Raw genomic sequence first — 14816 nt, forward strand, 5'->3', positions numbered from 1 at the left:
ATTGCAAAGTGTGCTACTGGCACTGCATTATGCACATTTATATTTAAGCAAACATTAACATTCATTTATATAATAAACAAGAAATCTGATACTTACAAACAACTTAGTAGATATTGTTTAATGTACAATGTATTACTCAAAGTCATCATCACACAATTAGACAACACAATGGTCTCTAAACAGAGTGTGCTTTTTAACTGTGGCATACATTTTATGAATTAATACTAGTAATAGAAATACAGAAAAAACGTCTAGAGCTGCATGGGAACTATCATTTTTATTATCAACAATTCATTTGACATGCCTGATTGCAAATTGTTAATTTCACTATTCTTTCACATTGTTTTCACTACTGATATTTGTTATGCTGTATATTCTTTTTGCTTACAGACATACAGAGTCTCTTCACAATAATTGCAGTCTCTTTACAGTCCACTAACGTTGAACATTACAGAGTCACAATTGCGAATGTTTTAGTACCGGTCAAGCTTTACAGTATAGGTCCAGAATTGCTTCGTTGTTGAGTACAAAGCACGCAGTCAGTTTTGCTCAGCAGAATGCTGCATGGAATGTGTGAAGTCCAGCATTTGACAGAGCAGCTTCTAAAAGAAAATCAAAAAGAATCCATAAAATGTACATATGAATTAGTCTATTTCCAATGTGTATGTAAGCACAGTTTGATTTTTTACAGTGTGAAACAGTTTGGTACGAAAATGATCGAGTATGAGTCGGAGATGCAATATTGTTTACAATCACAACGTAACTTAATACATCACAAAAGAAAGGGTCTTAAGAATAATCACGTAGAATATACTCAAGAAATAACTCCAAAACGTAATAAAATGATAACTTATATGTTCCATTAGTTTGACTGAATAATAATGACCTTAAATTTAAAATCGGCGAAAAACAGTTCCCGTGTTATCAATGGTAATCTTAAGCAATATTATATAGATTGATGTTTTATGTAACCAAACGCAATATTTTAATTGAATAATGAGTTACCGATCGAGTGCATTCCATTAATTTATTAAATTTAACAATGTTAATATCCACCAGAGTATGTCAGTTTCAATTTTTACTTCTTAATGACGTATTGACGAAAGCAGTGACGTCACACAGACATGTCGAAGAAAGAAACGCGGCCGTTCATGTTGTGAACAAATTAAACTTTTAAACAATTGTTTATTTATGTAAAGGGATAAATATTACCTATAGAATATTGGGTTCATTGAAGAAGTTAATTCGAAACTAATCTTATTCGGTATTGTAAACCGGAAGTACGCAAATAATTTAGACGGGTTATCTTTTTTAAGATTTTGTTAACAACATCTAGAGCAATTTTTAATTTGCAATGCATTATGGGAAACAGGAAGTGTCACACAGGGAGCAAACAGACGTATTTTGATCGTAGAAAATCATAATACAATAACATAGAGTACGATTCGCTACTTAATAATTACTGCCATGCCGTATTATTTCATGAGGAATGCATCTACGTGTCATATAGCGTTTGTCGAAGTGTCTATGTGCTCCAGCGCTCTATGATTTTCCATCGCGAAAATAGGTGACTGCAGGAATTATTTGACTTGATAGCATATAAGGTAATGTCTCTTTGTATTTCAGAAAAGTGATACAAATAAACGGTCAACGCCCGCTTCCCGGGCTTTTGCCCGTATAACTTATAAAATGGAAATATTTTAAATTTTGGTTCCATTTTAGAACATTCATCAAGATGTTTACTTAATGGCATTTGTCTTGTTGAGGGATCGCGCATTAGTTGTTCATGAACAGTTCGTCGATTACGTAGTTTATCTCATGTTTGTCCAATGAAATATTTATTGCTACCACTACATACTAAGACATAAATAACCTTTTTAACATCGCATGACATTTCTGCTTTTATTTTAAATATTTTACCATTAAAATTAAAGTTATAATTTAATATAACCACACATTCAGCATCTTGGGTCGTTACATTTTTTCACAGTGGGCTGGATTGTGTAAAAATTAGATTTTGTGAGTAACTGCTTTAAATTAGGTGTTGTTTACAATTTATTATTTTTGCATTTTGTAAAATTTGGTTCATACTAGACTTACATTTAACTATTAATAATAATTTGATCAAAACTAGTTTATACGACAAACGGGACGATTTTAACTTTGAGATTGTGAATTTTCCGTTTCTAGATGGCAACATCCCTAAAGGACCTTCCTATGGTATTTACATTTCGCAGTTGGTACGTTATGCTAGAGCATGTTCGTGTATTAAAGATTTTAATGATCGTAATCTAATATTAACTAAAAAATTGCTAAAACAAGGCTTTTTGTATCATAACCTAAGAAATAAATTTGCTAGATTTTACTCTAAGTATGGTGATTTAATTTCAAAATATAATGTTTCTTTAAAATGGCATTTAAATAATGGAATCTCCCATCCATCATTTTATGGAGATGTTTTGAAGCGTGTCCGCAAATTAAAATATGTTAAACCAAATGTTCATATTAAACTTTTCAATTTAATTAACTTGTTTTTATCAAAAGGATACGATGCTTATGTACTTAAAAACACGTGTTTGATGGTTTTCGATTCACTATATCTTTCTTCCCTTAAAATTTGGAATCATTAGTGATATTATAGGCATTTTTCACTGTTGAATAAAATTTTGTCATTGTGTCGTATGAACAAATCTGCATGAATACTACATTATAGGCATTTTTCACTGTTGAATAAAATTGTGTCATTGTGTCGTATGAACAAATCTGCATGTAAACTACATTTGGACTCAAATTGTACATCAAATCATTTCTGTCTTCAGTTGTCAAAACACCTATATACTGTTTGATTCCAATAATGTCGCTTTAATGGTATTACCATTTGTATTCATTTGCTTCTTAATATTAAATCACGTAAACTTGTTTTATTAGTAGCACAGCCCCATTAATATTTTTATTTAGTACTGCCCTTGGAATTTGTTCACGTCATTATGTCATTATGGATTTTTGTGACGTCATACGACCGACTTTCCCAGTTGTAATCTACATGCATAGGTCATTGGGTTTATAATGTTCCATTTTATTTATATTTTCTCTCTGATAGGCGTTTCTTGTTTGATTTAATTATTTTTAATTTGTTTAGCAGTCACATAAACAACCAAGCTATGTAATATGGAATTTTTACACCCATTATTGCTGCTTCTTCCTGTATTTGCGCGATGATTATCTGAGATATTAACTCTATGATTCTACATTCTCAAATCTTTTCTATAAAGAAGGAATGTAGTTGACAATTGTTAATAGTTTTATTTGATCGTTCGTCAAAAAGTTGTAATTTTGTTACTCTTGTATCTTCAATGCAATTGAGTAATTAAATAGTAATTAAATTGAATGCGTTTTAATTCCCTTTTATTATTGTTTAATTTGAGTTACAATGCTATGACGTTAAATTTTATTTACACTTAAATGTATTATGAATATTGCTGGGCCAAGTGTGAGGTTGAGCGCTCTATAACCAGGTTTAAACCCCCAATGCTTTGCATTGACCGTTCCAAGGCGGTGACCCCAGCTTTATTCATATTTTGTGTTTATGTTGGTTTGTATTGTGCTGTATTGTGCTGTTTTGTACTGTTTGGGCAATCGGTCACTTGCCTTAAATAAAGGACCAACTAATTGTTTTTAATGAAAATTCAATACTGCTCCAGCTGCTGGAGTTTCACTTCTTTATATTGGGTTAGTTTTTAAAATGTCAATATTATTTTTCAGTACACCGAAAACTTCTTTATTTTTAGGATTATATCTAGAAATGAATGGTATAACCTATGTATTTTCCGCAGGGTTTTCTGTTAGTAAAATTTCACGCGGAACCGAAAGAGCTTTTTGGATGCCTTGTTTAATGACAGATTTAGAGTATTTTCTTTGCAAAAGTGATTGTTCAAGTTCATTTTGACGTTTCAGTTTAAGTTCATAATCGAAGACAATATTGCAAATTCTTTTAGCCAGCGTGTACGGAATATTTATTTTTGTATGTTTAGTATGGCATGATTTAAAACTGAGATACTGCCTCGAATCCGTATTTTTGTAGTATATATCCGTGATAATATGCGTTTGCTTTTTAATTATAAGTATGTCAAGAAATGGTAATTTGCAGTTAATTTCTATTGTAAATTTAATATCAGGGTGCAAATTATTGAGTATACTATGAAAAGAGTTAATTTCACTTATATCTTTAATCTAGAACAAAAAGCAGTCATCTAAATACCTTTTCCAAAATGTTTTAAAAACGGAAACAAAATGTTCGTCATATGTTATTTTGATTTGATTATGCAAGTTTTGTTCTTAGTATCCCATTACTAAATTTGCATATGTAGGGGCTACCTTAGTACCCATTGCTGTTCCTTTTATTTGGTTAAAAAAATCTGTTGTTGAAGCGAAAATTGTTGTTTTCAAGAATTATTTTAAGACCTTCATCTATAAAAAAGTTTGGAAAAACGCTGGTTAATAAGAGTAGGATATTTAGTCAACCAATAATCTATTGCCTTTAATCCTTACATGTCTGGTATGTTTGTGTATATATTTATAACATCAAACGACGTTAAAATAGTATTTTCTGGTACTTGCTTAGGTAAATGTTGAATAAAATGTATGTTATTTTTAACATTACTGTCTATATGCTGAAAAAAAGGTTTAAGCAGAATATCTAATAAATTACTTAGTCTATTAGTTTCACAACTTGGACCCGCAACAATAGGTCTGAAAGTTAAGTCTTCTGGGTCTAAAAGTTCAATGTTTTCTGCGTTATATCTCTTAAGTACGTCCTGGATAATTTTGCTTTTGTGTATTTTTGGGAGCCCATAGAATGAACTTGTTTTCCATTCAAAGTTTAAGAGATAATTTATTTTATCATTAGTTAATTTGTTATTGATATGGATTAATGTTCGTATTTTGGTAAATCTTTGTTGGCTACAAGAATTAGGTATTTCTTTATAATAATCAATATCGTTTAACATATCCCCAATTTTTCTTACATAAAAATCCCTGTTCATAATGACAATCCCACCGCCTTTGTCGGCCTCTTTAATAATTATCTCGTTATCTTCAGACAGTGATTTAATCGCATGACTTTCTTTTAGCGTTATGTTGTGTTTAATTTTATTTTCTAGATGATTGTATTCTGAACACAAAGTTTTAGTTGTAACAATGTATTTTTCTATAAAAAAAGTAACGTCATTTGGCGTTGGTACTTTGACAATTTGACGTTATTGTTGTATATTTTATAGCTGTGCGAAACCGGTCGGCATTTGTTAATACATTTTTTATACCTATGCGACGTTTGTTTATTTTTTCAATATATTGATATCTTAGTCCGGATTCACTTAACATTTTAACGTATATATAATAAATATATATATATTTATATTTATATGTATATTTATATATATATTTATATTCATATATAATATCATATTTATAAATAGGAATGTAATTGTCCTTTACAACATATGAAGTGTATTATAACATCTAATATAACCGGCATTGTTGTTTCTTGATGTATGTTTGAAATTAGAGTATGTAAAGACAAATATTTTAGAAAATACAGTTTTGAGAATGTAATGGATATCTGCCAAAGTCTGCATAATCAGTTTTCTTATATAATGAAATTCAGCCCTTACTTATTAATTTTTTTATGAACAATACTTTTATAATAAATAATATACAAATTTATATTAGAAATTAATTTATTTTGTATGGTACATAATTGGTTGTTTTTGTGTGCTTGTTTTTTACTGATGTTAACTACCTGTAGTACAACACAACTAGATTTGTATACGTACGTATGTTTAATGTGCGACAATTATAATATTCAAATAGCTGTACACGAAATACTTTGCTTATGAAATTCTTAATACTATATGAAAAGCTTTGTATGTATGTACTGTATTGTCTACATATGTGTGATATAGTCTACGAAAAAATAGAGTTATATAAAATGTAATCTTTTTTTCCCAAACAATGAAATAAAACGTGTAATGTCTTTTTGCGAAAATTATTCTTACATAGCCTGTAAGCAAACGTCAGCATTTACTATTCTAAGAGTTACTTCGAAGTTAACGAAAGCTTTTTTAAGAGCTAAATAACCGCATGTTGTGGGCTGGTAATAAACAATTGATTCAAACAATTAATCTACGTAATTGTGCATTTATCAAAATTTTAATTGCAGATTGTCGTGTCGTTTTTCTAGTTGATAATATTTTATAATTTCGATTGGTTTTATCCAAAATATAAGTTTTGTTCAATAAAACACTTTGCTATACAATTGTTCGTATAATGCCCGCTGCAACCTATACAGAGCCTGCTGCGTTTCAGATGTACTTTCATACGATATCTGTATTTGATAATGAAGGGCGTATGTCATGGAATATTTCCATACATGTTACTTCTTCTATATGGCTACCATGTACAATAAGATCAACAACTTCTCGGATATCGCCCATGGCCCCTGAGACATGCCTCCAGTGTGCTAGGTGAGCCGATATACGATATTCATCCAATTTTTCAGTGAAATAGGGTTTCCGATTTCAAGCAGATTGCCATGGCAGAAAACAAAGAGGTGTCATTTTGATGTTCAATATCAGTATAACAACTGGTCACTTGTATCAGAAAATACATGACCGGAGATTCACTTACAATGCGAATTTCCTTGGGAGTGTCTGAGCGAATTAATTGTGAGTGAATAACTGACGGTTCAACTGTGCGGTTGACTGACTGACAGTGCGACTTCCTATTTAAGTTATTTCGTGACTGTTCGAATGCGTGATTTATTGACTGATCACGTAAACATATTAGATACTTACTGACTCTTTAGTTGAGTCAGCTTTGGGTGTTTTTGACAACGGCAGCCACCTGTGGACCGGCTCCAGATTAAAATATTCCTAAAAATTGGAACATGGTCGTAAAAACGTTTGCCTGTTGTGCCTTTACATCTCCTATTTAATTGTAAAACGTATTATGAACTAGATTTAATGAATGATTGAATGGATGAATTTTGCAATTTTGATCATTTGAATTTATCTTAGTGAGTAACACATGACAAATTCTAAAGTGTGTGAGTGTGTGCGCGTGCGTTCGTGCTTGATCGCGTCAAATGTTAAATCGATTCAGATTGTTCATAAGTACAACTTTATTGCTAGTAAACGCTTTTTGATTTTAAAAATTAAATAAGCAACACAGCATAAGTGCTCGTCGCATTATATAAATAAATTATTACCATATAAAACGCTTCGTTCCCCACGTATTTCATCAATTTCATCTCTCTACAAATGAAATATAAAAATGAGAGACAATGTGACCCTGCATAAACAAAAACATAAAGCTTTGTGTTGGGTCGGAAATATTACAATTGGTCTCGATCAACGAGTTCACAACCACGCCCATTACATAAAAAAGGCGTGGCTGATTTAGGCACTGTAACAATAACTCGCTAAAATTATTTCCAATATAATCAAATGGAAGCCTTAAAGTAACATTCCTTCTCAAAATTAACGAAAATTTCGTACAGTGTTTCGTAAAATAAAGCTTAACAATTAAGAATCATTGTTTCTTGTGGCAATTGCCGAAATTTCAAGGCGAGATGAGGTCTGGTAAAATAGATGTTTGTAGATACAAAATGCTTGTTTGTATTATTGTTTTGTATTCATCTCATCTCATCTTCGCCTGTGGTCCCATCTGGGACATAGCCCGCCAACCAGCTTCCTCCAGGCGTCTCGGTTCTGGGCGAGTCTCTCAAGCTGCCCCCATGTTTGGCCCATCTGCTTAGCATCTGCATCCAGGTCACGGCGCCAGGTGTTACTAGGCCGCCCTCTCTTCCTTTTCCCTTGGGGGCTCCATGTGAGGGATTGCCTTGTCGTATTGGATGCAGGCTTGCGAAGGGTGTGACCTATAGACCTCCAATGTCTCTGAAGGATGTCTTCTTCGACTGGCTGCTGGTTTGTTCTTCTCCATAATTCTTCGTTGGAGATCTTGTCTGGCAAGCGGATCTCGAGGATCTTCCTGAGGCAGGTGTTGATGAAGACCTGTATTTTCTTTATGGTGCTGACAGTGGTTCTCCAGGTCTCTGCTCCATAGAGGAGTAGCGACTTCACAATGGTATTAAATAGCCTAATCTTGGTGGTGATGCCAATTACGCTGGATCCCCAGATGTTCTTCAGCTGATGGAAGGCTGTTCGTGCTTTACCGATGGGGGTTCTGACATCTGCATCCGTTCCTCTCTAGTTGTCCAGAATGCTGCCGAGATAGGTGAAGCTGTCCACCTCCTCCAGCGCCTCGCCCTGGACTGTGATGGGTGTGTTGTTTGATGCATGGTCCTGAACACCTTGCTCTTCGCTTTGTTGATGGTGAGGTCCAGTCTAGCTGAGTTGTCCGCTACCATGTTTGTCTTTACCTGCATCTGTTGTTGGGTGTGGGAGAGAAGAACAAGATCATCGGCATAGTCTAGGTCTTCCAACTGTTGCCAGAGTGTCCACTGAATTCCATTCCGCTTCTGCCCTGTTGATGTATTCATTACCCAGTCTATGGCCAGCAGGAACAGGAAAGGTGAGAGTAAACTGCCTTGCCTCACACCAGTTCTCACTTCAAAGGCATCCGTGAGCTGTCTGCCGTGAACAATTCTGCAGGTCATTCCCTCATAAGACTTCCTGATGATGTTGGTGATCTGTTCTGGCACTCCGTAGTGTCTCAGAAGTCCCCAGAGGGACTCCCGGTCAACGCTGTCGAACGCCTTTTCATAGTCAATATAGTTGACATACAACGGCGAATTCCATTCCAGGGATTGTTCCAGAATGATGCGCAGGGTTGCGATCTGATCCGTGCACGATCTCTCCTTTCGGAAGGCTGCTTGTTGGTCTCGGAGATGCGGGTCTACTGCGTCTTTCATTCGGTTCAGTAGGATGCGATTAAACACCTTTCCTGGGATGGATAACAGCGTGATTCCTCGGTAGTTGGAGCAGGAACTGACGTCGCCTTTCTTGGGAAGCTTGATGAGGTAACCCTCTTTCCACTCTGTTGGGATTTCTTCTTCACATATCTTGCTGAAGAGTGGGTGTAGTAGGTCCACACTAGTCTCCACGTCAGCCTTAAGCGCTTCTGCCGGTATGCTGTCAGGTCCTGCAGATTTGCCGTTCTTCAATTGTTTGATGGCGCTGCTGATCTCTTCCTTTGTGGGAGTGCAGCATTTGATAGGCAGATCATTTGTAGCTGGCAGAATCCCCGGTGGGTTCACAGGGGCAGGCCTGTTGAGTAGCTCCTGGAAGTGCTAAATCCACCTCTTTATCTGCCCTTCATCATCTGGTATTACTCCTCCATTTTTGTCCCTTACTGGCCTCTCTGGTTTCGCAAACTTTCCTGCTAATCTCTTTGTGATGGAGTACAGATCTTTAGTTATGTTCTGATAGGCTGCCTCTTCCGCCTCTGTTGCAAGTGTCTCTAGGTAGTTCCTCTTGTCTTCTCTGATACTTCGCTTGACGCTCCTATTTGCTTCGGTGTACTCTTCTTGTGCTTTCACTTTTGCGGCGCGTGTTCTGCTGTTGTTTACACTTGCCTTCTTTTCTCGTCTTTCCTTAACTTTCTGAAGCGTCTCTGCTGTCATCCACTCCTTGTGAGTGTAAGACTTGGGGCCCAGTACTTCTTGGCATGTTTAAGTCACTGCTTCTTTCACGTTGTGCCACTTCGGCTCTATCGTCCTTTCTTCAAGCAGCTCCTCTAGTACCCGGAACTTGTTGGATAGAGTGACCTTGAACTCTTCTTGCTTCCAGGTGTCTTTCAGAGTGGCAGTGTTGTACCGTTGGCGTTGGTTGGGCCTCCTGTCCAACTCTTCTTCAGCTTATGTTTCAATCGGGCGACAAGGAGATGATTGTCCGAAGCCACGTCTGCTCCTCGCTTGACACGTACATCCTGAAGAGAGCGACAAAACTCCTTGCGATGCACAATTGGTCAATCTGGTTCTCCGTTGACAGGTCTGGTGACACCCAAGTTGCCTTGTGTATCCTTCTGTGGTGGAAAACACTTCCTCCGATGACCAGGATACTTGTGGCGCACAGGTCGGCGAATCCCTCCCCGTTGTCATTCATCTCGCCTAACCCTTGCTTTCCCATGATTTCCTCATATCCTCGGTTGTCACTGCCGATCTTGGCGTTGAAGTCACCCATTAGAATAATGATGTTTCTCTTTGGTCTGTCTTGTATGATGGTTGACAGTCTATTGTAGAAGTTGTCCTTCTCATCCTCTGTACTATCGTTTGTTGGGGCGTAGCACTGGATTATGTCCATGTTGATCCTCTTCTTCTTTGTAAAGAAAGAGGCGGTCACCGAGGTCCGTGTGCCTCCCACCCGATGAGCGCTCTCTGTGCCGACTTGGAAAGAATTAGGGCTACTCCCTGGGTGTGTGCTGCATCCTCCTGCTCATGCCCCGAGAACACCAGTAACTCACCGGAAGTCAGTCGCTTCTGCCCAGAGCCAGTCCATCTTGATTCACTGATCCCTAGGTTGGTGAGGTTGAACTTCCTCATCTCTGCGGCCACCTGTGCTGTCTTCCCGGTCTCATACATGGTTCGGACTTTCCATGTACCGATGGTGGTAGTGGTCCTGGTGGAGATGATGGTCTTCGGCCTGATGGCTTCCAGTTGACACTAGCTTTCACCGTCCGGCGTCATACGTCCTCAAGCAGGAGGTCCACCTTCTCCCAGGTCCGTGATGGCTGTTGTTATTCTGTTTGGCGTTTTTGTAGCAATAAGGTTTCAACAGGGTAGGGTAGCTAGCCCTACGCCCATCCCTCCTCCTTTTTCAACGCGGGCTTGGGACCGTCCTTGGCGGAGTTGTTTTGTATTGGTAAAATTTTAATGTTCGTGTGTCGTATGAATAGATATATTCGCGGGAAATTAAAATGGACTTTATTGTGTCACAAATAAATGAAAACGAGCATTTTGTATTTCGAAAAATCTATGTAATAATACAATATCTAGCGTTGAAATTGTGGCTCTTGCTATACGGAACTCTGATTGATTAGGTGTTAACTTTATTTTACGAAATTAATTACGAAATTTTCGTTGATTTTGAGCGTTATAGAGACTTTAACTTGCAATCAACTGTACATTGAACATAAATTGATTTTTTTTCAACGATCGGTTTAATCATATCTCTCAAATATCTTCCAAAGTGTTGTGATGAAAGGCTACGAACCAGTACATTTAAGTTTTAATATATATGTTTTCAGAGTGTTATTATGACAGGTAAATAAAATCGGCAGCAAAAATTCTGGCGAAATAGGATTTGCGATTTGCTGATTGTTCCGTCACTTTAGGGACCTGTCACCGAGTGCCAAAGTTCTTGTTTCGCACGTATTGCCGCGGTGCGGAAATCAGGTCGACGGGTCCCTCACACAGGACCTTATAAGCCGCTGGCTCATAAAGGCGGAGGCCGCGAAGTGGCAGATCGAGGCGTTGTCGTGCCTTAGGCTGCAGCTAGAACGACATCCGCAATTGTATTATTTGAATGGTAAGCAGCCGCACAACAAATTTAATTTTATGTTGATGATTGTTTGGAATTGGATAATAAACTGTGCGTTAATTTGCCATAATCAAAGTTGGCGTAATATAAACGCTTCTGTATTTACGACCTTCACTTAAAGCAATGCTTCAAATGATTGTGCTATTCCATGATACTTCTTTATCAATCGTCAAAATTGCTCATGCGTTCATTGCAGGACGTGTGAACGTGTAAGTCAAATGTACTATTTCTGCGACATAATACAAATTAGTATGTTTTCTTAAGATGTAGCTGTGATCGTAACGCTTTGAAATGCATGAACAAACGAAAGAAAATCACACAATTTTTCTTAATCAGGTCCACACCTACGCCTCATAAACAGGAACTGGCCTCGCCTAAGTTTTGATAGGACAAAGGTGGTATCCGGCAATATGAACGATGCGGTGAACAGACCCCGAGGTTCGGAAGCAGCCACACCGCGTTCGTATGAGCGAAAACGAATCAATACCTCACTTATGTACACTTATGTAATGTGAAGTATTTTACTTACAACATCTCGTCCTATATCCACCATAAAGCCACGTACTTCCACCACCATCCAGCCATTTACATTCACCACCATCAAGCCACCTTCATCCTCCACACCCAAGCCACCTACACCCACCACACCCAAGCCACCTACATCAGCAAGCATGAAGCAACCAACATGCACAACCATCAAGCCAAGTTATTCCACCACCATCAAGCCTCAAGCATCCACAACTAGCAAGCCATATTCATCCACCACCATCAAGCCACCGACATCCACAACCATCAAGCCACGTGCATTTGCAATCATCCACCGACCTCAAGCCATCTACATCCGCCACCATCAAGCAACGTTCATCCACCACCATCAAGCCATCAACATCCACCACCATCAAGCAATGGCTGCTTCCACCACCATTAATCCACGTAAGTCCACCACCATCAAGCCACCGACATCCACAACCATCAAGCCACGTGCATTTGCAATCATCCACCGAACTCAAGCCATCAGCATCCGCCACCAACAAGCCACGAGCATCCACCACCATAAAGCCACCACCATCTGCTACAAGCAAGACACGTAAGACCACAACCACCAAGCCACCACCATCAAGCAACGAACATCCATCAACATCAAGACACCAATATCCACCACCAGCAAGCAACGTACAATCATCACCAACAAGCAACGTACATCCACCACCATCAAGCCACCATCATCCACCACCATCAAGCCAACAACACCCACCGTCATCAAGACACCAACATCCGCCCCAGCAACGACGTACATCCGCCAAACTCAAGCCACACTCATCCGCCACCATCAAGTCACGTACATCCACCACCATCAAGCCAACAACACCCATCACCATCAAACCACCAAAGTCCATCATCAGTAAGCCACATCCATCAACATTAAGACACCAATATCCACCACCAGCAAGCCACCAACATCCACCATCATCAAGCCACCAACAAGCTCAACCATCAAGCCAGGTATATCAACCACCAGCAAGCCACCGACATCCAACAACATCAAGCCATCAACATCTTCAACCATTAAGCCATCAGTATCCGCCGCAGCAAGCCACGTACATCCACCACCATCAAAGCACCAACATTCAACACCATCTAGCCACCAAAGTCCACCACCAGCAAGCCATTAACATCCATCAACATCAAGACACCAACATCCACCACCAGAAAGCCACCAACAGCCACCACCAGCAAGCCACGTGTATCAACCAACAGCAAGCAATCAACAGCCATAACCATTATGCCACCAACAACCACCACCATCAAGCCACGAAACAGCCAACACCAGCGAGCCACCGACATCTACCACCATGCAGCCATCAACGTCCACAACTAGCAAGCTACGTACATCCACAACCATTAAGCCACCAACATCTATCAACATCAAGCCACCAACATTCACCACCGGCAAGCCAACAACATCCACCACCAGCAAGCAACGTACATCCATCTCCATCAAGCCACGAACATCCACCACCATCAAGCCACCAACATCAAATATCAGTTAGCCATCACCATCCACCACCATCAAGCCACAAATATCCACCACCATCAAGCCACAAAAATCCACTACTATCAAGTTACCAGCTTCAAAACACAGCAAGCCAACAACATCCACCACCAGCAAGACATGTACATTCAACAACATGAAGCCATCGGCATCCACTAACATCAAGCCACCAACATCAGCCACCATCAAGCCCCCAACATCCACAACCATAAGGCAACTTACATCCTCAACTATCAAGCCAACAACATCCACCACATGAAGCAACGAACATCTAACACCATCAATCAATCAACATCCACCACCAGCAAGCAAACAACATCCACCATTATCAAGCCACCAACATCCAACGCCACATACATCCACCACACTTAAGACACGTTCATCCCTCACATTTAAGTCACGTTCATCCCTCACCATTAAGTTACCAACATCCACCACCATCAAACCACCAACATCAACCACCAGCAAGCCACCAGCATCCACCACCATCAAGCCACGTGTAACCACCACCATCAAGCAACGTATATCCACCAACATAAAGCCGCCAACAACCACCACCAGCAAGCCATCAGCATTATTCACCATCAAGCCACGTGCATCAACACCCATCAACCTCAAACCAATCAAATACCATAAAGCCACCATCATCCACCAAAATCAAGCCACCAACCTCCACCAACATCAAGATACCAGCAATTTCCGCCATCAAGCCAGGTACACACACCACCATCAAGCCACCAACATCCACCACCATCAAGCCACCAACAGCCAACACCATCAAGCCACAAACATTTACAACCAGCAAGCAACCTGCATCCATCATCAAGCCACGCTCATCCACCTCCATCAAGACACGTACATCCACCGCCGTCACGCCACCAACATCCATCACCATCAAGCCAACTACATCCACCACCTTCAAGCCACCAACGTCCGCAACCATCATGCCACCATTATCCACCACCATCAAGCCACCTACGTCAACCACACTCAAGCAACCAGCATCCGCCACCACAAAAAAACAAATCTTTAATTAAAATAACAAGTGAAATTTCATGCAAAAACAATTGAAACAAAAAATAAAGCATGAAACGCAATCTATACTCACGCTCGATGTAAGACATGTCAAATGATTCTGTAAAGAGGGTAAACACATGAGAAAAGGATTGAATATTCGGCGATATAAATATCAAGTTCATGTATTACAT

At 38.9% G+C, this 14816-nt stretch overlaps 1 protein-coding gene across 1 annotated transcript; it reads left to right on the forward strand.

Annotated features, from left to right (window-relative positions):
• Positions 1–10742: 10742 nt before the first annotated feature.
• On the forward strand, positions 10743–13606 carry LOC127880756 (uncharacterized). The gene is made up of 4 exons (XM_052428164.1): positions 10743–10759; positions 11350–11543; positions 12301–13312; positions 13366–13606. The coding sequence occupies exons 1-4, from the start codon at positions 10743–10745 to the stop codon at positions 13604–13606; spliced, it is 1464 nt and encodes a 487-aa protein (XP_052284124.1).
• Positions 13607–14816: the final 1210 nt, after the last annotated feature.

The sequence above is a fragment of the Dreissena polymorpha genome, chromosome 1 (genome assembly GCF_020536995.1).
Source record: "Dreissena polymorpha isolate Duluth1 chromosome 1, UMN_Dpol_1.0, whole genome shotgun sequence".
Classification (NCBI taxonomy): Eukaryota; Metazoa; Mollusca; class Bivalvia; order Myida; family Dreissenidae; genus Dreissena; species Dreissena polymorpha.

What these genes read in the sequence shown, in the direction of transcription:
- LOC127880756 (XM_052428164.1), top strand. An exon ending in GCAATTGTATTATTTGAATG is followed by an intron (nt 11,544 to 12,300) that starts GTAAGCAGCCGC and finishes ATCCACAACTAG; the next exon opens with CAAGCCATATTCATCCACCA. An exon ending in GCCACGTGTATCAACCAACA is followed by an intron (nt 13,313 to 13,365) that starts GCAAGCAATCAA and finishes ACCACCATCAAG; the next exon opens with CCACGAAACAGCCAACACCA.